This window comes from Elephas maximus, chromosome X (genome assembly GCF_024166365.1).
Source record: "Elephas maximus indicus isolate mEleMax1 chromosome X, mEleMax1 primary haplotype, whole genome shotgun sequence".
In the NCBI taxonomy this organism is placed as follows: domain Eukaryota; kingdom Metazoa; phylum Chordata; class Mammalia; order Proboscidea; family Elephantidae; genus Elephas; species Elephas maximus.
The window spans coordinates 138,690,249-138,716,978 of record NC_064846.1 but is presented as its reverse complement, the minus strand read 5'-3'; the positions used below and the strand labels follow the sequence as shown (position 1 = coordinate 138,716,978).

General features: G+C 43.5%; 1 protein-coding gene across 1 annotated transcript; it reads right to left on the bottom strand.

Annotated features, from left to right (window-relative positions):
* Nucleotides 1-6,027: 6,027 nt before the first annotated feature.
* On the bottom strand, nucleotides 6,028-6,776 carry LOC126068802 (melanoma-associated antigen B16-like). Its single transcript, XM_049871499.1, has 2 exons — nucleotides 6,576-6,776; nucleotides 6,028-6,480 (listed from the first exon to the last, which is right to left on the bottom strand). Exons 1-2 carry the CDS (start codon nucleotides 6,774-6,776, stop codon nucleotides 6,028-6,030), a joined length of 654 nt encoding a protein of 217 aa, XP_049727456.1.
* Nucleotides 6,777-26,730: the final 19,954 nt, after the last annotated feature.

Below are 26,730 nucleotides of genomic sequence, written 5' to 3'. Positions count from 1 at the left end.
AGTGTTCAGTCTAGTCTGGTTCTTGGGGGGTGAAGGTTTGGCAGGTGTAGATGCTTCAGGGTGCACTCCATGGTGAAATGTACTCTAAAGCCTGGTTTGTAGGAAGGAAGCTAGGTGGACTCACTGTAACGTGTATTTCCAGCTCAAAAACAACAGGCGATGTCTACAGAGGTGGGATTTGGGGAAAAGCCAAAAAGAACTTCTTATAAAGGGGCCTTTCTATACAGAATAAACAAAGGAGTTGAAACATAGGCTAGTGAGGAACAGAGCTGAGTCCTCATAGGTTGGTGGATTCCTACTGCCAGAACTGGGAGAGGGCAAATTCCTTTAAAGTTTCTTAAAATGTGCATCTTCGGACAGGCCAGACTGTATAAAGTTCCCTATCGCTAAAACAGACTAGTCAGTATTGACTTGTGATAATCAGTCTTTTATAATTTTTGAGGGTGGTGGGATGTTTATCTTTCTATTACCTCCCAGTTCATGATTGAGCATGTTTAAGTAATAAAATATTAGTCTACAGAGATCTCCCAACGTATCATTTATTTTTGGCAGCTGTTTATACAAGAGAATTTTAAAAACTGATTAAGAATGAGGCTACATATTCTTTTGGGATATTTTTCTGACTTGGAGCAAATAAAATTTTCTATCTGTAAAGTTTATAAGGATTTTTCTTGTCTGTCAACTTTATATACTGCAAGGATGGGAAACACAGGCACACATATATCTATTATTACCAAGCTAGTTAAAAAGCATATCTTAGAAAGTCTTGCTTACATTTGAGCAAATAAAAATATGAAATTTGCAGGCTACTAACCAGAAACAGGAGTCCCTGGGTGGCGTAAATGGTTAAGGTCTGGACGACTGACCAAAAAGCTGGCCGTTCAAACCAATGCAGAGGCCCCTCCAAGGTAAGGCCTGACCTTCTGCTTCTGAAAGGTCACAGCCTTGCAAACCCTGTGGAGCAATCCTACTCTGCACACATAGGGTCACCATGAGCTGAAATCGACTCATTAGCAACTAACGCCAACAACAAACCGGAAACAAAGATGAGGTAAACCAGCTTGACTTATGGGGGCTTGGAGCCCTGGTGGTGCAGTCGTTAAGAGCTACAGCAGGCTATGGCTGCTAACCAACAAAGGTCAGCAGTTTGAATCCATGAGCTGCTCCTTGGAAACCCTATGGGGCAGTTTTACTTTGTCCTACAGGGTCGCCATGAGCCGGAATCAACTCAATGGCAATGGATTTGTTTTTGGTTGGTTTTCACATAAAAGAAGCTATTTCCTGGTACTGAAGAAGGAAGACATGTCCCTCAAAGCTAACTTCAGGCTTCAGCACTTACTGGGTATAGACAAATTGACCTAAGAATAAGTGGGGGTCCAAGTACCGGAAATTGAAGGAGTGAGTAGCTATGAAGGAGTGGGTGAGCACTTCTCTTTCTAGCTCTCCTAAAATAGCACAATTTTTCACGAGCAAATAAATAAGTGTAAAATAAGAGTAATTAAAGCTAACTTCCTGAGCTTTTACTCTGTTAGGCAAATTACCTACAATAATCCTAACCTGTACCATAATCAAGAGTCCCTGGGTGGCACAAATGATTAAGTGCTCAACTACTAGCTGAAAGGTTTGCCATTCAAACTCACTCACAACAACTCTGAAGACAGGTCTGCTATTGTTTCTGAAGTCACATCTGGAAAAGATTGTATTCACAAGAACCTTCTAAGAAAGCCCTTTCCACAAGAAAACTACTGCCCAAGCAAAGGAAAAATGTTTCATGCATTATCTTTAATTAATCTGTACCTATGCTGTTCAAAAAGGTGACACGTTTAGATCTTTGATAATCTCTGTAATAAAAAATGGAGCAAAAATTTCTTATTGATGCAAAAGATTTGGTTCTGGCACTTGAAAATTTGATTCCAATTTTGGAAATAGAAAATATTTCTGAAAGCAGTGTGTGCAAATATTCCGCTGAGTTGAAAGACTGACCATAGTCTGCAAGGCTTGTGCTATACTTATTTTATCTTCATGTAAATGTTTCTTCATTAAAAAAAAAAGTGTTATTTTATCACTTTCTTTAGTACTAGTTGACAAAATCATGAATCTCTCATGCTCATTTGTTAGGATAGAAAAAAAAAAAACCCGAGTTGATTCCACTCATAGCGACCCTATACAACAGAGTAGAACTGCCCCATAGGGTTTCTAAGGAGTGGCTGGTGGATTTGAACTGCTGACCTTTTGGTTTGCAGCCACGCTCTTAAGCACTGTGCTACCAGGGCTCCCCAAGTTGTTAGTATAAGGTAGCTTATATCTGACTATCTTAGTTATCTAGTGCTGCTATAACAGAAGTACCACAAGTGGATGGCTTTAACAAAGAGATGTTTATTCTCTCACAGTAAAGTAGGCTAAAAGTCCGAATTCAGGGCATCTGCTCCAGGGGAAGGCTTTCTCTCTCTGTTGGCTCTGGAGGAGGGTTCTTGTCCTCAATCTTCCCCGGGTCAAGGAGCTTCTCAGGTACAGGGACCCCGGGTCCAAAGGACCCACTCTGCTCCCAGCACTGATTTCTTGGTGGTATGAGGTCCCCCAATCTCTCTGCTAGCTTCTCTCTTTTATATCTCAAGAGATTGTCTCAAGACACAATCCAATCTTGTAGACTGAGTCCTGCCTCATTAACACAACTGAGCTCCATCCTCCCTCATTAACATCATACAGGCAGAATTTACAACATATAGGAAAATATCACAATACTGGGAATGATGGCCCAGCCCAATTGATACACACATTTTGGGGGGACATATTTCAATCCACAACACTGACTTTCCACCATTTCCTATATTGAATAAACACTGCATGCTGCACAAAGAGCTTCAAAAGGACTTGTTCCTCATTTAACAAGTGTCCACTGTTCAGAAAATTCATCACCAAATTTACCTTTGCGTTTTGGCATTTTGGGGTTTAAATACACACACACACACACACAATAGATAACAGCAACCACGCAAGAATTGGAAAGATTGAACTTGAACATCTTACAACCACATCAGTGTGTCTGTCAATCATAAGTCCGCCCAAGTCAGTAAACACGAGTTGAATGGTTAATAGGGTTGTGAACCTTCAGAGTAATAAATAGTAAATTGAACCCGATATCTGATGCAACCAAAAAAAAAAAAAGTTAAATTCTCATTTGCCTCAAGGTGAGTGGTTTTTGTAAGATGCAGTTTTCTCTAACAAAGCCAGATTTGATCCTATAAGGTTTTGGTTAGCCTGGGGACTCAGGGGTCGGCTGACGTTCAGAACGAGGAGCATTTAGAGACACGGTTCACCTGTTTTCCTGTGGTCACTACAGTTAGGATGGTAGGGACTGGACAACTTTCAGAAGCACAGCCACCAGAGTGAGGTGCATGCTGATTTGCTGCTCTCCGGAAGCATGAAGCTGTCACTGATTGGCTAACTTTCAGGACTGGGGTGGGGCAATGTCACTGACTGGCTGACTTTCAGAAGTCCGGGGCTGTCATTGATTTGCCAACTTTCAGACTCATAGTATTGGAGTGAGGCTGTCATTGACCAGTTGATTGTACTGATCGTAAGTCCTATAATGGTGGCTTTTTCCTTTCTTGAATTTTTTTTTCTTTAATTCTTAGCATCAGAAGGGTTCCAAGGTGGGGGGCAGCCAGGGAACATCTACAGAGAGTTGGAATGCTCTAAATTGGGGGCCGGCAGGTGATTCTGGTTCTGGGCTGACTGTACCACTGGGAGCAGCTGCAGCCTCCACAGTAGCAGGTCAGGTTAAAGTCTGGAGAGGAGGGCACACTGGGGAAGACCCAGAGGAAGGACACTGTAAGGTGGCAAAGAGCTGGAGTGGACAAAAATGCCAGCCCCTGGGCAGAGCCAGCTCTCAAAGAACCATGGGGCAGCAGGACCCTAGGTAAATGAAGTGAACAGACAGTCCCCAAATTGTGCTTGATTCTCACTTTCACCTCCTTCTTTTCATCTGCTTTTCGTACTGTGGCTATAAGGTCCTTCTTTTCATCCCTTGAGTGGCATTATGGAGTAGTGATAGGATAAAATGAATTCAGAGGCAGAAGGTCTGCCTCAGGTCATGAGGAGTGGAACAGGGTGGGCTCTAGAGGAACTCAGACCGGAGATTTAATCCCAGCTTGTTCACTCGTGAGCCGTGTGAACTCAGGCATATTCCCAAGCTCTCTGAGACTTACACTCTGTATCTGTGAAGTGGGTTTGACAAGCCCTATCTCCTAGGACAGTTAGAATGTGTGTAATGTTTCTAAAGCACCTGGCACAGTGACTAGCATGCATTGGCTTTTAAATGATTGGCAGTTATCACTATGATTATTTTGACCCGAGATTCTAACACCTTCACCTCTGGGATTTATTTATCCTGGAGATGTAAGAGAATATCCACTAGGATATGGCACACTAAATCAGTCGAAAATGGTGGTTAGCAGGAAAACCTCAGTAAATCATCCACATTGGAGGATACATTATTTAATTTGGGTTTGAGAGAGTGTTTTCCAACTGGATACCAACTCATAACCCTAGAATTTGTGTCAAGGACCAACTCCTTCCCTCCCTCCCAGTTGCCCTTCCAGCGATTCCAGCTCTATTTCACTCATTCACCCCCACCAAAAATTTAGGCCTTCCTTACAGTTTGCCAAATTATACTGTACAATTCCTGAGTAGAGTGGGCTATGGTTGTTCCAGCCAGGGCAGAGAGGACCAGCCCAGTGGCTTCTCGGTATCTCTCTTCAAGAAAGTATTACCCATATTTCTTAAGTGCTCCTTGAAGATGATGTCCATGGAATGACTATGTTGAGCACTGTGTCCAACTGCACTGGGACAAGAATACAGGACACCTTCAATTCTTGTCCCAGATGGAATCTGGTTTACCCATGACCACAAAGTAATTGCTAAGAGGAGTTTACCGTTCCAGGTTTGCTCTCAACTCTGAGATTCACGCCTGCTCATCACTCCCACAGTCTCATCCAGCCCACCACCCAGCTTAATTTAAAATTACCTCCCACTGAAGGAGCTGTAGGTTCCCAAGGACCAGCATGCCGTGTCTTAGAGATTCCCACTTTACTGCTCTCCAGTGCACTCCCCCATCCCCATCTCCTTACTCCTTTTTACTGTTTCTTTTGAACTTGAAGGATACTCTCCATTGTCTTTACATGATTGCGGCTCCTAGACTCTGAAATTCCGTGGGCAGGTGCTTAGTCTTGTTTATCCTAGCATCCCCAGTACTAACATAGTGCTTTCCAAAGAGCAGATGCTCAATTAATGTTTAAGGAATAAACGGGCCAGTGAGCATGAGCTCTAATATACCAAGATTTATTCCTCATACATTCTTAAGTAAACTAAGTAAATCCATGCATCATTTGACTTTATAGAACAACAGACTAAAAGGGATAAGAGAAGCAAAGAATTGACCATCTTTTAGTATTTTTCTCTATTTCTTGAAAAGAGCTGGGAAACTATTTTACTGCTGAGTCCTTTCACCTTTCCAAGGCAATGCCTATCCCAATGCCATGTTGTCTTTTTTCCAAATCATAATGTAAGATGGTCAGTTTCCCAATTTGTTTTGCGAACAAGCAAAATACTTATTCTGAAACTTCATAAACAGCAACAAATGTATGACCAATATCATTCATAAATTTTTATTTTAAAGCTAAGTAACCATTATATTAAACAACTTTTGAAAACAAAACAACAACAAAAAAGGAAGATAAATTCCAAGTTATCCATATAAAACAGGAACACAAAGATGATATACACTGTGTTCCCTCAAGCCCCACCCTGGCTCTCCACTGCTTACAAGGTTGACTGCTTTCTTCAAAGACAAAGCCAAGAATCTTTCTCAGACTTGACTAGGAGTGGGAGAAGCTGCTGGGCTTGTCACTTGAACTTGCACTGGCCAAGGTAGTACTGCCAGCCCTGCCTTCAATTCTGGCTTCGGTTCTCTCTGCCTCATCTTCTAAAGGCTCCTGATACTGAGATGGGAAGCAACCGGGGTTAGACTCATGGATCTTGGTCAAAAAGTCCAGGAGTTTCATCTTGTTGGTTTTCAGCACGGACTCTTGGCCCCCAGAGGAATTCATAGCATGGAGGATGACTGTTGGGCACCTGCCGGTACTGCACATACTTTTCCTGCACCAAATCTTTAGTGATGAAATTCCTGGGCTCCCGAAAAATGAAGTACTTCCCCTGAAAATATAGATCCATCATATTCAGCACTTCCCAGATCTCCTCCTTAGTGGCACAGTTGCCCTTCATGAAGATCGTGCCCAGCATAATTATCAAGAGGCTTCTATTAGGCATGCGTTCATCACCACTCATCCTCGCATCAAAGGTGAGACCCAGTTTATTGGTGAGAGCGTAGCAGTGGCTGCTGGGCTCTAGTTCCTTCAGATCAATGCTAAAGACCAGCTCTATGCCCTCAGAGGTTCTCTTGGGGAACTCAAGGAAGTCATCCTTGAATTCTTAGATAACAATATCCAGCATGTCCTCCTTTGTGATCAGCTCTTTCACTTGATACTTGTACAGCAGAACTGCACCACCAAAGGTACCATCTCGTCTGGAGGACCTATCGGCGGTTCTTCCATGTCTTGTGGTGAATGTGAGGTGATTGGACTTTCCCCTTTGTCTGGGCTTCTGGAGCCCTCATCTGATTTGCTTGATGAGCTGGTTGTGATAGCAGTGGAGAAACAGCAGCCACTCCACGGATCCTGGTGAGTACTGGGTGTCTCAGCAGCAGGAACCTCTTCCATGTTGCCAGACATTAGACTATGGGAGGAGGGGGGACTGATGACCTTCAAAGCTTTGATGATTTGTGCAGCCTCCCAGCCTTCAGACTCACTGTAGGCCTCAAGGTGTTGTTCATGTGTACAGCGTGGACCCTCCTGACCCTGAGACATGATCACTATTGTTGATGGCAGTAGGCAGGAGTATGGGTATAACCTAGGGAGAACAGGAGAATGTGAGTGGCCTCAGCTGGTACACTCAACCACAGCGGCTCTGATGAAAGCTGCCTCCACTTGTCTTCTCCTAAGGGCAGTGCTTTAGGGACACAGAGGTCTCCTATTCTGTCCTATAAAAAGCTGAAGGAGGAAGTGAGAAGGCTCTTCAAGTTGCACTCAGCCAGCCCAGCTCAAGGCTTCCCAGAGCTGCCAACAGGGGCAGGTAAGATCAGGCTCTGCAGGGTCCCCTCTGTTTTGAGGTGGGTGGTCTTCTCTGTCCTTGTTCAGAATCCCCACTGTGACTCCTGGGAGGATCTGGGACTTCTCCCTCTCCTGAGCAAAGGCCTATCACCTCAGAAAGAGGCCCTAATCTCCCTGGGATACAGAGAAAGAAAGAAGTAAGGGAGCACCTCACACTGACAACTTCCCCAGAGACTCCCAGAGAGGAAAGCCAGAGGGGTGACAAACACTGCTGGGGAAGAAGTGAATGGACCACTCATCATACCATACCTGCCTGGCACTCTCAGGGCTAAGGGCAGGTGGCAGGACTCTGTGGGGGCCCTGTTGTTCTGAGGTGGGTGATCCCCTCAATCCTCACTCAGAGTCCTCACTTTGACCCCTAACAGAAATTGGGTCTCCTTCCTCTGCTGACTTAAGGTAGTATCCCTTACAAGGCCCTCACTTCCCTCAGACTCCCACAGTCAAAGTCAGGAAGCACCTTAGTCTGACAGCGGAGGTGAGGCTCTATGGGACCCTTACTGTTCTGGAGCCATGGTTCCCTCAATCCCCACTCAGCATCTTACCTTGACTCCAGGAAGCATCTGAGATTCCTCCTTCTGCTGACTTGAGGCCACACCACTCAGACCAAGACCCTCACCACCATCAGACTCCTGAGGCAAAAGTCAGGGGAAGCTACTCCCAATCACCTCACCCCTTCCTCCCAAGGCTGACAACAGAGTTCTGAGGGGCCCCTCCCTTCATGGGTGGGGGATCTCCTCAGCCCTCACTCAGCATCTTACTTTGGCTCCTGGTGGCAGGGCCTAGGACACCTCTCTCTGCTCACCTGAGGCAGCACTTCTCAGACCAGGACTCACCTCTCTGCAATGTCCCAGGTAAAAGTCAAGGGGCGAGTCAGTCTGGATAGGCATTCTAGGGGCTCCAAGGGCTGATGGCAGGGGTTAGGCTTTTATCTGGGGGACTCCCTTTATTCAGGGGTGAGTGGCCCCTCAGTACACTCAGTGTCTTACCTTGAAACCTTGAATGGCCTGCAACTACTCCCAATGCTGAATTGAGGTCTTCTTCATCATCCCAAGGCACTTCAGATTTCTGAGGTGAGTCAGTGAAAGCTACTCCCAGTCACACCCTCCTCCCAGGACTGACAAAAGAGATCTGGGTTGTCCCTTCCTTTACGGGATTGGTGATACCCTCAGTCCTCACTCAACATCTTACCTTGACACCTGGCAGGGCCTGGAAATCTTCCTTCTGCTAACCTGAGACCTCTTTTTTCCAACCAAGGCCCTCACTACCTTCAGATTCCCGGGGATGAAGTAAGCGGGGCCTCAGTCGGACAGTTATTCCAGGGTCTCCCAGGGCTGTCAGAAGAGACGGGGCTCTACTCTATGATGGCCCAACTTTCCCAGGATGGGTGATTTCCACATACCTCATTCAGGTTCTCAGGTAACCAGTCCTGGGGCTCTCCCTTCTGCTGACCTGAGTCTGTAGCACTCAGTACAGGCCTTCACCTCCAAATACCTCAAGGCAGAAGTTAGCGGACACCACTGCTGCCCCCTGGAGGGGGGATGGAAAGAAGGGTGACTGTTTTCTTTCCAGGGTGTAGCTGTGTGTGGCTCCCTACATTGTGGGGTGGGTAGACCCTTCAAACCCTATTGAAGCTCTATATCTGGACTCCAGGCAGTGTTTGGGACTCCTCACTCTCCAGGTCTGGCCACACCCCTCAGACCAAGGAACTCACTGCCCTTAGACTCCTGAGGCAGAAGTTGGGGAAAGCCACTTCTGACCACCCCTGTCTGGAGCCTCCCAGGGCTAACAGCAGGGGCAGGGTTCTATGGGGCCCTCTCTCTTCTGGGATGAGTCATCTTCTCAGTCCTCACTTAGGGACCATACCTTGGCTCCAGTCTTTCTGAATAAATGCTTACTGGATGATGCCACTTCCCACCCACTCTCTGTGCATTTGTCCCATTGCAACTCTCAGGGAGATTGAATGGTGTGCCAGGTTAGGTGCTAGGTAGGGAAGCCTTGGCACAATGCATGGCGCCAGGACAACCGCTGGACGGTCAGAGAAAGAAAAAAGAAAAACACACTTTCCCATGAGCTCTCTTCTCCAGCCAGGTGGGAACCTTCTGTCCAAAAGGTTTCCTTTGTACAGGTGGACACATCATCAGGTGGCCTTGTCCTATCCCTTTGGAAACATTTCATCACTTCATAAATGATGAAATCAGGTGTTCTAGGAGCCAGCATGGGCCCACTCTGTAGAAGTGTGCCTCCTGACTTCTGATCTCTTGATAATTAAAATACTAATAATAACAATTAGAATCCTCCCACTTAATTTGACCTAGGATGGCCACTTGAATTTTTGGAGCCTCCATTTCTTTCATCTTGAAATATAACACCCCCCCCAAGAAAACAGTAGCCACTAACATTTAATGAGCATTTATTTTATGAAAAGTTGTTCACGTGGATCATTGCATTTTATCATCATGACAGATTTGTATCACAACCATTTATTGCGATTTTTTTCATCTTCTTCCTTTTTTATTTAAACAAAGAGTAGCTGAGTTTTATTTTTCTTTCAACTTACCAACACTCATTTTTGCTCCCCAAATTTATCAAGTATTACAGCAAAACACTTGGAATTGTAAGGCAAAGACACTCTACAGGAATGCATATTAATTTTAACACCCAGATGAACCACATACATTTGCATTCTATTAAAAATGCTTTATTGGAACCAGATACATCATCTGGATATTTAGGAAGAAAATAAAAATAAGAAAGCAAACCATGAAAGTGGGAAGGAGGCCACAGGCTAGGGGATTAATCCTTTTTTTAGAACCTACCCTAAGGTTGTATTTTTTTTAACCAATTTTTATTAAGATATAATTCACATAATATAATACCATTTTTAAAGTATAACATCCAGTGGGTTTTAGTACATTCACAATGTTCTGCAACCATCACCACTATCTAATTCCAGAATATTTCAGTCACCCCAAAAAGAAGCCGCATACAGACTGGCAGTCCTTCCCAATTCCCCCTTCCCCCATCCCATCTTCATTCCCTTTTAGGGCTGAGTGAAGTTCCAGCCTATGGCAGGCCACATTTTATTAATCCATTCAGCAGTTGAAGGACATTTGGGTTGTTTCCCCTTGGTGGCTATTATGAATGATGCTGCTATGAGCATGTGTGTACAAGCTTCCCTGGATTTCTACACACACCAACATTTTATTGAGCGGTACGTTCCCATGGAACTGAGAGCAAGGGGAAAGGGGGCAGGAGCCTCGGTTCTTTCCACTTGGTGCCTGTTATGAATAATGCTACTATGATCATTTGTGTACAAGCATCCCTCCATTTTTACAAGCACCAACATTTCATTGAGGAGTACAAACCAGGGAACTGAGAGCAGGCGAAAAGGAGCCTGAGCCCCAGAAGGAAGCAGAGGAAGTAGAAGCAGACTACAACTTTGCAGCCAAATAGCTGGTTGCTTCGAGCCACAGGCCATGTCCAGAGAGATTGTGTGGAATCCCTCTAACTCAGAACAGCTCACTGGTACAAAAAAGGGTGGACAATTAGTCAGGTGCCCCCTTTCTGTCTGTGGTGGCTTGTCTCTAATTAGTCCAAGCCTGTCTCCTGGGCTCTTAGTCCCTTTGTCCTTCTGGCCCTGTTCCCTGGCCACTCTGGGCAGTGACTGCTGCAGCCGAAACTCCATGGATCAAGCTGGTCAAGGAGAAATTGCAGGGGCCCCTCCTGGCAGTCAGTGCTGAGCATGGTGCTCTTCTGTCTGTCTGTCTAGCAATTTCTCAGAGTGATGTGAAGAACAACCATGAGGTCAGTTCCGGCAGAGTAGTGCAGCTGGCGGTCAATGGCAGAGTAGCGCAGCTGGCAGTCGAGGTCAAGGGTCTAGAAGCAGATGAGCTTCAGCCATCAGGGGCTGGCGCCGGTACTGGGCCCAGTGTGCTGGGTTCTCAGGAAGTCTGGAAGGTTGCAGTTTGTGAAACCAAGCTGGTCAAGGAGAAGATGCAGGGGCCGCTCCTGGCAGTCGGTGCTGAGCGTGGTACTCCTCTGTCTGGGGCAGTAGCTCTAGCAATTTCTCATTGTGTTGTGAAGAACAACCATGAGGTCAGTTCTGGCAGAGTAGTGCAGCTGGCGGTCAATAGCAGAGTAGCGCAGCTGCCGGTCGAGGTCAGGGGTCTAGAAGCAGATGAGCTTCAGCCATCAGGGTGTGGCGCCGGAACTAAGCCCAGTGTCCTGGGTGCTCAGGAAATGCTGGAAAGTTGCAGTCAGAGGCAGAGGTGGCTGGAGTCATCTGGGGCCCTGCTGGGCCAGAGGCTCAACTGGCTCATTCCCAGGCTGGCGGTTGGTGCTGGGTGTTGGCTTGGAACCCGGCCATGGCTGCTGTTTGGAGCATTTACAGGTGACCCCTTTGGAACACTGACAGGTGACCTTTGGTGGCTTGGACTTCTCACAGCCTGATGATAAGTTCCAAGAGGGCAAGTCCCAAGGGGAAGCATTCCAGGAAGGTGCTGTCATTCCCTCATAAATATGGAGAAACTGAGGCTTAGAAATTGTTAAGTGGGTCAGGTCACAGAACCAGCCGCGAGCATGAGCATTCTTGTCCTGATGCTGTCCCAGGATTGTGGGAAATGTGTGCACAGGGTGCTATGCTACTGCACCCCTTTTTTGAACTCAGAGCATTTATTGAGTGCTTACTGTGTACAAAGTACAGTGCATGGCCTTTAGGGTCATCTAGAAGATATTGGACGTAGGCCCTGCCCCTTAGAAGCTTGTGTCCTGATAGGTGGATTGAAAAGGGGGGATATGGGAGAGGGCCTTTGTGGGGTGGAGCTTCATACACACACTCGAAGGCCAAAAGGAGACAGGGAAGGACCCTAATGCTTCTTAAAGATTGAAAGGGCTGTAAGAAACAGAGCACTGTTGGGATTTAGCGGAAAGATCCACTTTAGCTTGAATGTGTGTGTGCAGGTGTGTGTGTGTGTGTGTGTGTGTGTGTGTGTGTGTGGTGTGGGGAGAAGTGGGGGATGCCACCTTCCTTTATCTTTGTATTCCGCCACAACTTGAGCAGATCAGTGGGTACACAGGCACTCAAAAATGTTTGTTTCTATAGGCATTTCTGATACAAGGTTAAAATGTTCTACAAATGAAGAGGTTTCTTTTTGATGGGACATAATCATTACTGCTCATTCAGCAAACATCCGAGTAGCTCCCACACGGAAGGTGCTGGGGATTAAGAGATAAGTGAAATGAGAGCTTAGAGGGCAAGAGTCAAATGGACAGGCTCAGATAATCGCATGTGCAGCAGTGACAAGCGAGACAACAGAACATATGGAGGGGGCGGGGAGATGCATGTTATTGTTCACTCCTGTGGGCCCACCGTGTGCTAGGCTCTGGAGGTCCAAAGAGGAGCCACAGGGAGGCCCTTGCCCTCTTGAAACAGCCTAGCCCACACAGTGTTCTCCAAGCCTGTGTGGGCCCAGGCCAGCAGCAGCAGCCCCTGGGAGCTTGTTAGACAGGCACAGCCTCTGGCCCACCCCAGGCCCACTGAGTCAGAAACTCTACATTTGAGGCCCAGTAATCTGTGTTTTCACAGGCCCTATAGGTGACTGATTCCTCCAGTGTGAAAAGCACTGGTCCCAGAGGTTCTCACAGCACTTCCCCATGCCCAATTTTAGCCAGAATTTTTCCCAGATGCCATCCCCCTGTCCCCATGGCTCCTGGCTCACTTGCTCACTCTCTTTCACTTTTTTCTCTCGATCTCTAAGCTGGTTTTGCTCCCTTTCCAATATTGATTAATTAAAGGCTATTCATTTCTTGTTCTCCTAAAACTCACTACCCACAATCCCCATCTGCATCACAAAAGCCCAAGAGCTGACCCACCATATTGGATGGGCAGAATGAAGAATGTCTATAAGACGAAGACAGAGCCTCTTTCTGATGAAGGAGAAGAATAGCTCAAACCTATCTGTGGCTTACCTCAGGCGGAGGGAGGAACAGGGTCTCTGGAAGCTCTTCCACCTGAGATTGCATGATTTGGGATTTTGAAAGTGCCAATCATACATTGAATTCCCTTTCAGGCTTTTGTTTTTTTTATGCATTGTATGCTGGTATGATTAAGCCCTGATTTTAACAGTGTTATGGGTAGATTTGTTGGTATTCTTAGAGTGCCTTTAATGGATATGAGTTTCATTTTGAAGAAAACTTAGGTTGCCAGACAAGAATCTTCTTTAACTTTCAGTGCTGGTGGTTCTCCTCGCTATCTTGGACTTAAAGCTATCGTCCTGAGGTATGGATGCTGTTGACAGGACATACTGGGAATTGAGATTTAGCTCTGTGCAGAATGAAATTTCAACAGGAAGTTTAGTGACCCTATGGGATTTTAATTGGTTTAATCATTTTAATAGAAAAATATGAAGTAGGAATATGTGATGTTTTTTGAGCAAAAACAAATACTCCCATGCAAAGATGAAAACGGTTCCGCATTCTATTGATTTTCTTTTTTTTTATTTTGCTTTAAGTGAAAGTTTACAATTCATGTCAGTCTCTCATACAAGTTATACACACCTTGCTGTGTAACCCTGGCTGTTCTCCCCCTAATGTGACAGCACACTCCTTCTCTCTGCTGTGTATTCTCCGTGTCCACTCAACCAGCCTCTGTCCCTCTCTGCCTTCTCATCTTGCCTCCAGGCAGGAGCCACCCACATAGTCTCATGTGTCTGCTTGAGCTAAGAAGCACAGTTCTCACCGGTATTACTTTATGTCTTATAGTGCAGTCTAATCTTTGAAGAGTTGGCTATGGGAATGGCTTCTTTTAAGCTAGCAGAGAGTCTGGGGGCCATGACATCTGGAGTGCCTTGAGCCTCAGTCAGACCATTAAGTCTGGTCTTTTTACTAGAATTTGAGATCTGCATCCCACTTTTCCCCTGCTCCACCCGGTTTTCTCTGTTGTGTTCCCTGTCAGGGTGGTTTTCTTCATTTTTTTAAGTTCTTTTTTCTGATTTTTCATTGACTACAAGTGTTTACCTTCTATCTCACTAATTCTGACTTCCATTCCCTCACTTTTTCTACTCTGACTTTCTATTGAGTTGTCTAATTCTCAAATTTTATTGTTAATCTTCTGAATTTCTGATTGCTGTCTCTGTATGGATTCTTGCAGCTTATTAAATTTTTCAGTATATTCTTGAATAACCTTTTTAATGTCTTCAACTGCTTTATCTGTGTGTTCCTTGGCTTCTTTGCATACTTCCTGATCTCCTTCCTGATGTCTTGAAGACTTCTCCATATTAATCTTTTGTATTCTACCTCTGGTAATTCCAGGAATATGTCCTCACCCGGATGCTTTTTTTTTTTTTTTTTTGAGCAAAAACAATGTACTTTTTTATATTGTGCTCTATGTGGAAATTTATAATTCAAGTCAGTTTCTCATACAAAAACTTAGGAGGCGGGGCCAAGGTGGCAGATTAGGTAGACACTACCTCAGATCCCTCTTGCAACAAAGACTCACAAAAACAAGTGAATCGATCACATACATAACAATCTACGAACCCTGAACAACAAACACAGATTTAGAGACGGAGAACGAGCAAATATGGGGAAGCAGCGATTGTTTTCAGAGCCTGGAGCCAGCATAACAGTCAGGTAACCTTCGGTGCCCGATTTGGGGCAGAGCCCAGGGGAGCAAACGGCACAAACAAGGGGCCCAGCCCTAGCCCCCGAACTCACTCCAGGGGGGGCCCAGCCGGTTCACGTGGGCAGCATAGCGACGCAGCCAGTAGGAGAAGTCCCCGGGAGGCAGTGACTGATCTTGGAGCGGGGAGAGCAGCGTCCCAGCCGGGGAAACGTCCCGCCAGGATTTTGGCTGGGCGCAGGCACGGCATAAGGACAGAGAGCTGCTCCACCCCCCTGAACTAACCCCGGGAGGGGGACCAGCCAGATTGCGCAGAAGGCGTGGCGACGCAGCCAGTGGGAGAAGTCCCCGGGAGGCAGCGACTGGTATTGGAGCGGGGAGAGCAGCATCCCAGCCGGGACACACAGTCACGGCACAAGCACGGAGAGCTGCTCCACTCACCTGAACTAACCCCGGGAGGGGGCCCAGCCGGTTCTCTGAGGCGGCACGGCGACACGGCTGGCGGGATGAGAAGTCCCCGGGAGGCAGCGACTGATTTTGGAGTCAAGAGTGCACCGTCCCAGCAGGGGATCCTTAACGTTGGGTGTGGGGCTGGCAGCGGAGGATCTGACCGTGACTCCAGCGGGCCAGACCCCCCGGGGGCAATCTCCACACAGCCAGCACACATAGGCGACGTGCCCCGTGGGAATCTCAGATATAATAGTCATTCCAAGCAAGACAAGCAACCCTGGCTATATTCTGAAGTGCTACTCTCCTATCTCTCTGATCCCTCCCCCACCCTCCCCATGGGGCTTCATTAACATCCAAATAGCCTGAGCCAGAGGGAGAACTCTGATAGGGATCTGACTGCATTTTTTTTTAGCGGATTTTCTGGAAAAACTAGTTTCCCAGTGATGGCTCGGAGACAACAATCCATATCAAACCACATAAAGAAGCAGACCATGACAGCTTCTCCAACCCCCCAAACAAAACAATCAAAATCTTTCCCAAATGAAGATACAATCTTGGAATTATCAGATACAGAATATAAAAAAACTAATTTACAGAATGCTTCAAGACATCACAAATGAAATAAGGCAAATTGCAGAAAAAGCCAAGGAACACACTGATAAAACTGTTGAAGAACTCAAAAAGATTATTCAAGAACATACTGGAAAAATTAATAAGTTGCAAGAATCCATAGAGAGACAGCATGTAGAAATCCAAAAGGCTAACAATAAAATTACAGAATTAGACAACGCAATAGGAAGTCAGAGGAGCAGACTTGAGCAATTAGAATGCAGACTGGGACATCTGGAGGACCAGGGAATCAACACCAATATAGCTGAAAAAAAATCAGATAAAAGAATTTAAAAAAATGAAGAACCCATAAGAATCATGTGGGACTCTATCAAGAAGGATAACTTGCGAGTGATTGGAGTCCCAGAACAGGGAGGGGGGACAGAAAACACAGAGAAAATAGTTGAAGAACTCCTGACACAAAACTTCCCTGACATCATGAAAGACAAAAGGATATCTATCCAAGATGCTCATCGAACCCCATTTAAGATTGATACAAAAAGAAAAACACCAAGACATATTATCATCAAACTCACCCAAATCAAAGATAAACAGAAAATTTTAAAAGCAGCCAGGGAGAAAAGAAAGGTTTCCTTCAAGGGAGAATCAATAAGTTCAGACTACTCAGCAGAAACCATGCAGGCAAGAAGGGAATGGGATAACATATACAGAGCACTGAAGGAGAAAAACTGCCAGCCAAGGATCATATATCCAGCAAAACTCTCTCTGAAATATGAAGGTGAAATTAAGATATTTACAGATAAACACAAGTTTAGAGGATTTGCAAAAACCAAACCAAAGTTACAAGAAATACTAAAGGATATTGTTTGGTCAGAAAACCAATAATATCAGATACCGGCACAACACAAGGTCACAAAACAGAACGTCCTGATATCAACTCAAATAGGGAAATCACAAAAACAAATTAAGGTTAATTAGAAAAAAAAAATGCTCATAACAGGGAATCATGGAAGTCAAAAGGTAAAAGATCACAATAATCAAAAAGAGGGACTAAATACAGGAGGCATTGAACTGCCATATGAAGAGTGATACAAGGCGATATAGAACAATACAAGTTAGGTTTTTACTTAGAAAAATAGGGGTAAATAATAAGGTAACCACAAAAAGGTATAACAACTCTATAACTCAAGATAAAAGCCAAGAAAAATGTAACGACTCAACTAACATAAAGTCAAACACTATGAAAATGAGGATCTCACAATTTACTAAGAAAAACGTCTCAGCATAAAAAAGTATGTGGAAAAATGAAATTGCCAACAACACACATGAAAAGGCATCAAAATGACAGCACTAAAAACTTATTTATCTATAATTACGCTGAATGTAAATGGACTAAATGCACCAATAAAGAGACAGAGAGTCACGGACTGGATAAAGAAACACGATCCATCTATATGCTGCCTACAAGAGACACACCTTAGACTTAGAGACACAAACAAACTAAAACTCAAAGGATGGAAAAAATATATCAAGCAAACAATAAGCAAAAAAGAAGAGGAGTAGCAATATTAATTTCTGACAAAATAGACTTTAGACTTAAATCCACCACAAAGGATAAAGAAGGACACTATATAATGATAAAAGGGACAATTGATCAGGAAGACATAACCATATTAAATATTTATGCACCCAATGACAGGGCTGCAAGATACATAAATCAAATTTTAACAGAATGGAAAAGTGAGATAAACATCTCCACAATTATAGTAGGAGACTTCAACACACCACTTTCGGAGAAGGACAGGACATCCAGTAAGAAGCTCAATAGAGACACGGAAGACCTACTTACAACAATCAACCAACTTGACCTCATTGACTTATACAGAACTCTCCACCCAACTGCTGCAAAGTATACTTTTTTTTCTAGTGCACATGGAACATTCTCTAGAATAGACCACATATTAGGTCATAAAACAAACCTTTGCAGAATCCAAAACATCGAAATACTACAAAGCATCTTCTCAGACCACAAGGCAATAAAACTAGAAATCAATAACAGAAAAACTAGGGAAAAGAAATCAAATACTTGGAAAATGAACAATACCCTCCTGAAAAAAGACTGGGTTATAGAAGACATCAAGGAGGGAATAAGGAAATTCATAGAATGCAACGAGAATGAAAATACTTCCTATCAAAACCTCTGGGACACAGCAAAAGCAGTGCTCAGAGGCCAATTTATATCAATAAATGCACACATACAAAAAGAAGAAAGAGCCAAAAGCAGAGAACTGTCCCTACAACTTGAACAAATAGAAAGTGAGCAACAAAAGAATCCATCAGGCACCAGAAGAAAACAAATCATAAAAATTAGAGCTGAACTAAATGAATTAGAGAACAGAAAAACAATTGAAAGAATTAACAAAGCCAAAAGCTGGTTCTTTGAAAAAATTAACAAAATTGATAAACCATTGGCTAGACTGACTAAAGAAATACAGGAAAGGAAACAAATAACCCGGATAAGAAACGAGAAGGACCACATCACAACAGAACCAAATGAAATTAAAAGAATCATTTCAGATTACTACGAAAAATTGTACTCTAACAAATTTGAAAACCTAGAAGAAATGGATGAATTCCTGGAAAAACACTACCTACCTAAACTAACACATTCAGAAGTAGAACAACTAAATAGACCCATAACAAAAAAAGAGATTGAAACGGTAATCAAAAAACTTCCAACAAAAAAAAGCCCTGGCCCGGACGGCTTCACTGCAGAGTTCTACCAAACTTTCCGAGAAGAGTTAACACCACTACTGCTGAAGGTATTTCAAAGCATAGAAAATGAAGGAATACTACCCAACTCATTCTATGAAGCCACCATCTCCCTGATACCAAAACCAGGTAAAGACATTACAAAAAAAGAAAATTATAGACCTATATCCCTCATGAACATTGATGCAAAAATCCTCAACAAAATTCTAGCCAATAGAATCCAACAACACATCAAAAAAATAATTCACCCTGATCAAGTGGGATTTATACCAGGTATGCAAGGCTGGTTTAATATCAGAAAAACCATTAATGTAATCCATCACATAAATAAAACAAAAGATAAAAACCACATGATCTTATCAATTGACGCAGAAAAGGCGTTTGACAAAGTCCAACACCCATTTATGATAAAAACTCTTACCAAAATAGGAATTGAAGGAAAATTCCTCAACATAATAAAGGGCATCTATGCAAAGCCAACAGCCAATATCACTCTAAATGGAGAGAACCTGAAAGCATTTCCCTTGAGAACAGGAACCAGACAAGGATGCCCTTTATCACCGCTCTTATTCAACATCATGCTGGAAGTCCTAGCCAGGGCAATTAGGCTAGACAAAGAAATAAAAGGTGTCCGGATTGGCAAGGAAGAAGTAAAGTTATCACTATTTGCAGATGACATGATCTTATACACAGAAAACCCTAAGGAATCCTCCAGAAAACTACTGAAACTAATAGAAGAGTTCGGGAGCGTCTCAGGTTATAAAATAAACATACATAAATCACTTGGATTCCTCTACATCAACAAAAAGAACACCGAAGAGGAAATAACCAAATCAATACCATTCACAGTAGCCCCCAAGAAGATAAAATACTTAGGAATAAATCTTACCAAGGATGTAAAAGACCTATACAAAGAAAACTACAAAGCTCTACTACAAGAAATTCAAAAGGATATACTTAAGTGGAAAAATATACCTTGCTCATGGATAGGAAGACTTAACATAGTAAAAATGTCTATTCTACCAAAAGCCATCTATACATATAACGCACTTCTGATCCAAATTCCAATGTCATATTTTAAGGGGATAGAGAAACAAATCACCAATTTCATATGGAAGGGAAAGAAGCCCCGGATAAGCAAAGCATTACTGAAAAAGAAGAAGAAAGTGGGAGGCCTCACTCTACCTGATTTCAGAACCTATTATACAGCCACAGTAGTCAAAACAGCCTGGTACTGGTACAACAACAGGCACATAGACCAATGGAACAGAATTGAGAACCCAGATATAAATCCATCCACGTATGAGCAGCTGATATTTGACAAAGGACCAGTGTCAGTTAATTGGGGAAAAGATAGTCTTTTTAACAAATGGTGCTGGCATAACTGGATATCCATTTGCAAAAAAATGAAACAGGACCCATACCTCACACCATGCACAAAAACTAGATCCAAGTGGATCAAAGACCTAAACATGAAGACTAAAACGATAAAGATCATGGAAGAAAAAATAGGGACAACATTAGGAGCCCTAATACAAGGCATAAACAGAATACAAAACATTACCAAAAATGATGAAGAGAAACCCGATAACTGGGAGCTCCTAAAAATCAAACACCTATGCTCATCTAAAGACTTCACCAAAAGAGTAAAAAGACCACCTACAGACTGGGAAAGAATTTTCAGCTATGACATCTCCGACCAGCGCCTGATCTCTAAAATCTACATGATTCTGTCAAAACTCAACCACAAAAAGACAAACAACCCAATCAAGAAGTGGGCAAAGGATATGAACACACATTTCACTAAAGAAGATATTCAGGCAGCCAACAGATACATGAGAAAATGCTCTCGATCATTAGCCATTAGAGAAATGCAAATTAAAACCACGATGAGATTCCATCTCACACCAACAAGGCTAGCATTAATCCAAAAAACACAAAATAATAAATGTTGGAGAGGCTGCGGAGAGATTGGAACTCTCATACACTGCTGGTGGGATTGTAAAATGGTACAACCACTTTGGAAATCTATCTGGCGTTATCTTAAACAGTTAGAAATAGAACTACCATACAACCCAGAAATCCCACTCCTAGGAATATACCCTAGAGATACAAGAGCCTTCATACAAACAGATACATGCACACCCATGTTTATTGCAGCTCTGTTTACAATAGCAAAAAGCTGGAAGCAACCAAGGTGTCCATCAACGGATGAATGGGTAAATAAATTGTGGTATATTCACACGATGGAATACTACGCATCGATAAAGAACAGTGACGAATCTCTGAAACATTTCATAACATGGAGGAACCTGGAAGGCATTATGCTGAGTGAAATTAGTCAGAGGCAAAAGGACAAATATTGTATAAGACCACTATTATAAGATCTTGAGAAATAGTAAAAACTGAGAAGAACACATACTTTTATGGTTACGAAGGGGGGAGGGAGGGAGTGAGGGAGAGGGTTTTTTATTGATTAATCAGTAGATAAGAACTGCTTTAGGTGAAGGGAAAGACAACACTCAATACATGGAAGGTCAGCTCAATTGGACTGGATCAAAAGCAAAGAAGTTTCCGGGATAAAATGAGTGCTTCAAAGGTCAGCGGAGCAAGGGCCGGGGTTTGGGGAACATGGTTTAAGGAGACTTCTAAGTCAATTGGCAAAATAATTCTATTATGAAAACATTCTGCATCCCACTTTGGAATGGGGCGTCTGGGGTCTTAAATACTAACAAGTGGCCATCTAAGATGCATCAATTGGTCTCAACCCACCTGGAGGAAAGGAAAATGAAGAACACCAAGGTCACACGACTAAGAGCCCAAGAGACAGAAAGGGCTGCATGAACCAGAGACCTACATCATCCTGAGACCAGAAGAACTAGTTGGTGCCCGGCCACAATCGATGACTGCCCTGACAGGGAGCACAACAGAGAACTCCTGAGGGAACAGGAGATCAGTGGGATGCAGACCCCAAATTCTCATAAAAAGACCATACTTAATGGTCTGACTGAGACTAGAGGAATCCCGGCGGCCATGGTCCCCAGACCTTCTGTCGGCACAGGACAGGAACCATCCCCGAAGACAACTCATCAGACATGAAAGGGACTGGTCAGCGGGTGGGAGAGAGATGCTGATGAAGAGTGAGCTAATTATATCAGGTGGACACTTGAGATTGTGTTGGCAACTCTTGTCTGGAGGGGGGATGGGAGGATAGAGAGAGAGGGAAGCTTGCAAAATTGTCACGAAAGGAGAGACTGAAAGGGTTGACTCAATAGGGGGAGAGCAAGTGGGAGTATGGAGTAAGATGTATGTAAACTTATATGTGACAGACTGATTGGATTTGTAAACGTTCACTTGAAGCTTAATAAAAGTTAATTAAAAAAAAAAACTTAGACACACATTGTTATGTGACCCTAGTTGCTCTCCCTATGATGTGACAGCACACTCTTCCTCTCCACCCTGTATTTCCCTTGTCCATTCAACCAGCTCCTGTCCCCCTCTACTTTCTCATCTCGCGTCCAGACAGGAGCTGCCCACATAGTCTCACGTGTCTACTTGAGCTAAGAAGCTCACTCCTCACCAGTATCATTTTATGTCTTATAGTCCAGTCCAATTCCTGTCCAAAGAGTTGGATTCGAGTGCTTGCTACTTTTAAGACCCCAGAAGCTACTCACCAAAGTGGTATGTAGGTCTTTTTATTTATTTATTTAATGTGTTTTAAGTGAAAGTTTACAATTCAGGTCAGTCTCTCATACAAAAACTTATACACACCTTGCTATGTAACCCTAGCTGCTCTACCCTAATCAGACAGCCCATTCTTTCTCTCCACACTGTATTTCCTTAGTCCATTCAACCAGATCCTGCCCCCCTCTGCCTTCTCATCTTGCCTTCAGACAGGATCTGCCCACATAGTCTCACGTGTCTACTTGAGCCAAGAAGCTCACTCCTCACCAGTATCATTTTAGGTCTTATACTCCAGTCCAATCCCCTTCTGAAGAGTAGTCTTCGGGAATTGGTTTCAGTCTTGAGCTAACAGAGGTTCTGGGGGCTGTGACCTCTAGGGCCCCTCCAGTCACAGTCGGACCATTAAGTCTGGTCTTTTTACGAGAATTTGAGGTCTGCATCCCACTGTTCTCCTTCTCCATCAGGGATTCTCTGTTGTGTTCCCTGTCAGGGCAGTCATTGGTGGTAGTCAGGCACCATCTAGTCCTTCCAGTCTCAGGCTGATGGAGTCTCTGGTATGTGGCCCTTTCTGTCTCTTGGGTTCATATTTACCTTGTGTCTTTGGCGTTCTTCATTCTCCTTTGCTCCAGGTAGGTTGAGACCAATTAATACATCTTAGATGGCTGCTTGCTAGCATTTAAGACCCCAGAAGCCACTCGCCAACGTGGGATGCAGAATGTCTTCTTAATAAATTTTGTTATACCAATTGACCTAGATGTCCCCTGAAACCATGGTCCCCAGACCCCCATCTCTGCTACTCTGGCCTTTGAAACATTTGGTTTTATTCAGGAAAATTCTTGGATTTTGGTTTAGTCCAGTTGTGCTGACCTCCCTTGTATTGCGTGTTGTCTTTCCCTTCACCAAAAATATTTTCTTGTCTACTATCTGATTAGTGAATACCCCTCTTTCTCCCTCTCCACCTTCCTAACCATCAAAGAATGTTCTTCTGTGTTTAAACTTTTCCTTAAGCTCTTATAATAGTAGTTTCATACAATATTTGTCCTTTTGCAACTAATTTCACTCAGCATAATGCCTTCCAGATTCCTCCATGTTTTGAGATGTTTCACGGATTCATCATTGTTCTTAATCGTTGTGTATTCCATTAGGTGAATACACCGTAATTTATTTATCCATTGGACCGTTGATGGACACCTTGATTGCTTCAATCTTTTCACTATTATAAACAGTGCGGCAATGAATATGGGCGTGCATATATCTGTTCACGTAAAGGCTCTTATTTCTCTAGGATATATTCCGAGGAGTGGGATTGCTGGATCATATGGTAGTTCTATTTCTAGCTTTTTATAGAAGCACCAAATCAATTTCCAAAGTGGTTGTACCATTTTACATTCTCACCAGCAGTGTATAAGTGTTCCATTCTCTCAACAACCTGTCCAACATTTATTATTTTGTGTTTTTTGGATTAATGTCAGCCTTGTTGGAGCGAGATGAAATCTCATTGTAGTTTCGATTTGCATTTATCTAATGGCTAATGATCGTGAGCATTTCCTCATGTATCTGTTAGCTACTTGAATGTCTTCTTTAGTGATGTGCCTGTTCATTTTTTAATTAGGGTATTTATCTTTTTGTAGTTGAGTTTTTGCAGTATCATGTAGATTTTAGAGATCAGACACTGACCGGAAATATCATAGCTAACATCTTTTTCCAGTCTGCAGGTAATCTATTTACACTTTTGGTGAAGTCTTTGGATGAGCATAGGTGTTTGATTTTTAGGAGCTACCAATTATCTAGTTTTTTTTTTTTCTGGTGTTTGTGCATTGTTAGTAATGTTTTGTATACTGTTTATGCCATGTATTTGGTCTCCCAGTGTTGTCCCTATTTTCTCTTCCATGATCTTTATCGTTTTAGATTTTATCTTTAGGTCTTTGATCCATTTTGAGTTAGTTTTTGTGCATGGTGTGAGGTATGGGTCTTGTTTCATTTATTTGCAGATGGATATACAGTTATGCCAGCACCATTTGTTAAAGAGACTCTTTTCCCCCATTTAACTGATCTCCTTCCTAAACTCGTTCCTGATGTCTTGAAGAGTTCTGTATATTAATCTTTTCAATTGTGCATCCATAATTCCAGGAAGGCATCTTCATCCAGAAGATCCAATTATTCTTTGTTTTGAGAGCTTGTTGAGGCGATCATGGTCTGTTTCTTTATGTGACTCGATATTGACTGTTGTCTGTATATAAGTTATTGTATTATTTTCTTTTATGTTTGCTTACCGTATCATAGCTTCTTGCTTTGTTTTGTTTTGATATGCCCAAATGGGTTGCTTGAGTGAGCTAGCTTGATTATTTCACCTTTGGAGTGCTGTCGTCCTGTCTCCAGATGGCTAGAGCTGTTATCATGTATATCAGTCTAGGAGTCCATTCACTTTTCTTGTATGAATTCAGCTCAGGTGTCCAGGTAGCTGATCATCAAGTATGTGGTACAGGCTCTGTCCTACCGTCTTAGAGGGGCAGCGGTGATTGGTGTAGGTACCAGTATCTGGCTGCAGCAGGGGGTCACACTCTGAACAAGGCATTGGGCTGAGAATCGTCCCCCAAGGGTCTCTGAGGAAAGCGTGGCCCTGTTCCCTACAGTGTACAGGTGGGTGGGTTCTGCAGACGGACCATGGGCACCCAATGTTTTTTGTTGTAAGGGCTGGGAGGTACCAGTTATCCTTGGACCCCTGTTGCGGGTGGTTGGGTGACCTGAATGGAGCTACCAGTCCTTAGGCCCCTGATATGGGTAGGTGAGGACCCTGTTTAATCGGCAAAGCAATGTCAAACATCAAATACCCACCTCTCTGCGGCACAGCTGAAATGGTTGGAGTCTGCCAACAAGGGCCTGTTCTCCTGAAATAGGCACACACATGTCCATGCAGAGGGGAAATGTACTCAAAGTCCATGGACCATTTATGACTGGACAGGAGCCGCTTCTGTCCTGAGCTTCCCCAGTTAGTGGAGCTGGCAAATTATCCTTTCCCCCAATTCCAAATTTATTCCTTCTCCACGGCCGGGAGGATGGCTCTAGGTGCTCAACAGGGCCTATCTCAGACCTAGAGAAATTATCTGCTGAAGCCAACTTGGCGGGGGCGGGGGGCGGTTGCGGTAAAGTATACGCAAGTATTTAGCTTTTGCCAAGAGCGCTGTCCTTCTCTGGTTCTGGAGGCGTGAGTAGGCTGTGTGGCTGGCTGCTTCTCCCTGAGGAAATGGCAGCTGAACGCTAGTACCAGCCTGCCGCTGCCACTCCCGGGAATGGTGCCTGAGGGCTCCCCGCAATTCAGGTCCAGTAACTCCTCTCTGCTTCTGAACCATCTCTACCTCCCTCTGCCCCTCAATTCGTTTTCTAAGCTTGCCTTTGATGGTCAGGGCTCCTAGCTTGTTATAAATATACTCATTTCACTTGTTTTTTCGGGTCTTTGTTGTAAGAGGGCTCGCTGTACGCATCTGTGTATTCCGCCGTCTTGACTCCGCCTCCCTCTGAGTTATTTTTTTTTTTACATGTTGTTAAATTCTATTGGCTAGAATTTTGTTGAGGATTTTTGTGTTTAAGTTCTTCAGGGATATTGGTCTGTAATTTTCTTTTTTGTGGTATATTTACCTGGTTTTGGTAACAGGGATATGCTGGCTTCATAGAATGTTTGGGAGTATTCCATCCTTTTCTATGCTCTGAAATACCTTTACTAGTAGTGGTGTTAACTCTTCCCTGAAAGTTTGGTAGAATTCTCCAGTGAAGCTATCAGGGCCAGGGCTTTTTTTGTTGTTGTGTTTTAATTACCTTTTCTATCTCTTTTTTTGTTATAGGTTTATTTAGTTGTTCTACCTCTGTTTGTGTTAGTCTAGATAGTTAGTGTGTTTCTAGACATTATTCCATTTTCTCTAGGTTTCAAGGAAACCCTGGTGGCGTAGTGGTTACGTGCTACGGCTGCTAACCAAGAGGTCGGTAGTTCGAATCCTCCAGGCATTCCTTGGAAACTCTCTGGGACAGTTCTACTCTGTTCTATAGGGTTGCTATGAGTCGGAATTGGCTTGACAGCAGTGGGTTTGGGTTTTTTGGCTAGGTTTCAAATTTGTTAGAATACAATTTTTCATAGTATTCTGTTATGATTCTTTCAATTTCAGTTGGGTCTGTCGTGATGTCATCCATCTCATTTCTTATTCTGGTTATTTGCTGCCTCTCCTGTTTTTCTTTTGTCATTTTTGCCAATAGCTTATTGATTTTGTTAATCTTTTCAAAGAACCAGCTTTCGGTCTTGTTAACTTTTTCAATTTTTTTTTTATTTCATTTAGTTCTGCTCTAATATTTATTATTTGCTTTTTTCTGGGGCCAGGGGTCTTCTTTTACTGCTCTCTTTCTATTTGTTCAAGTTGTACG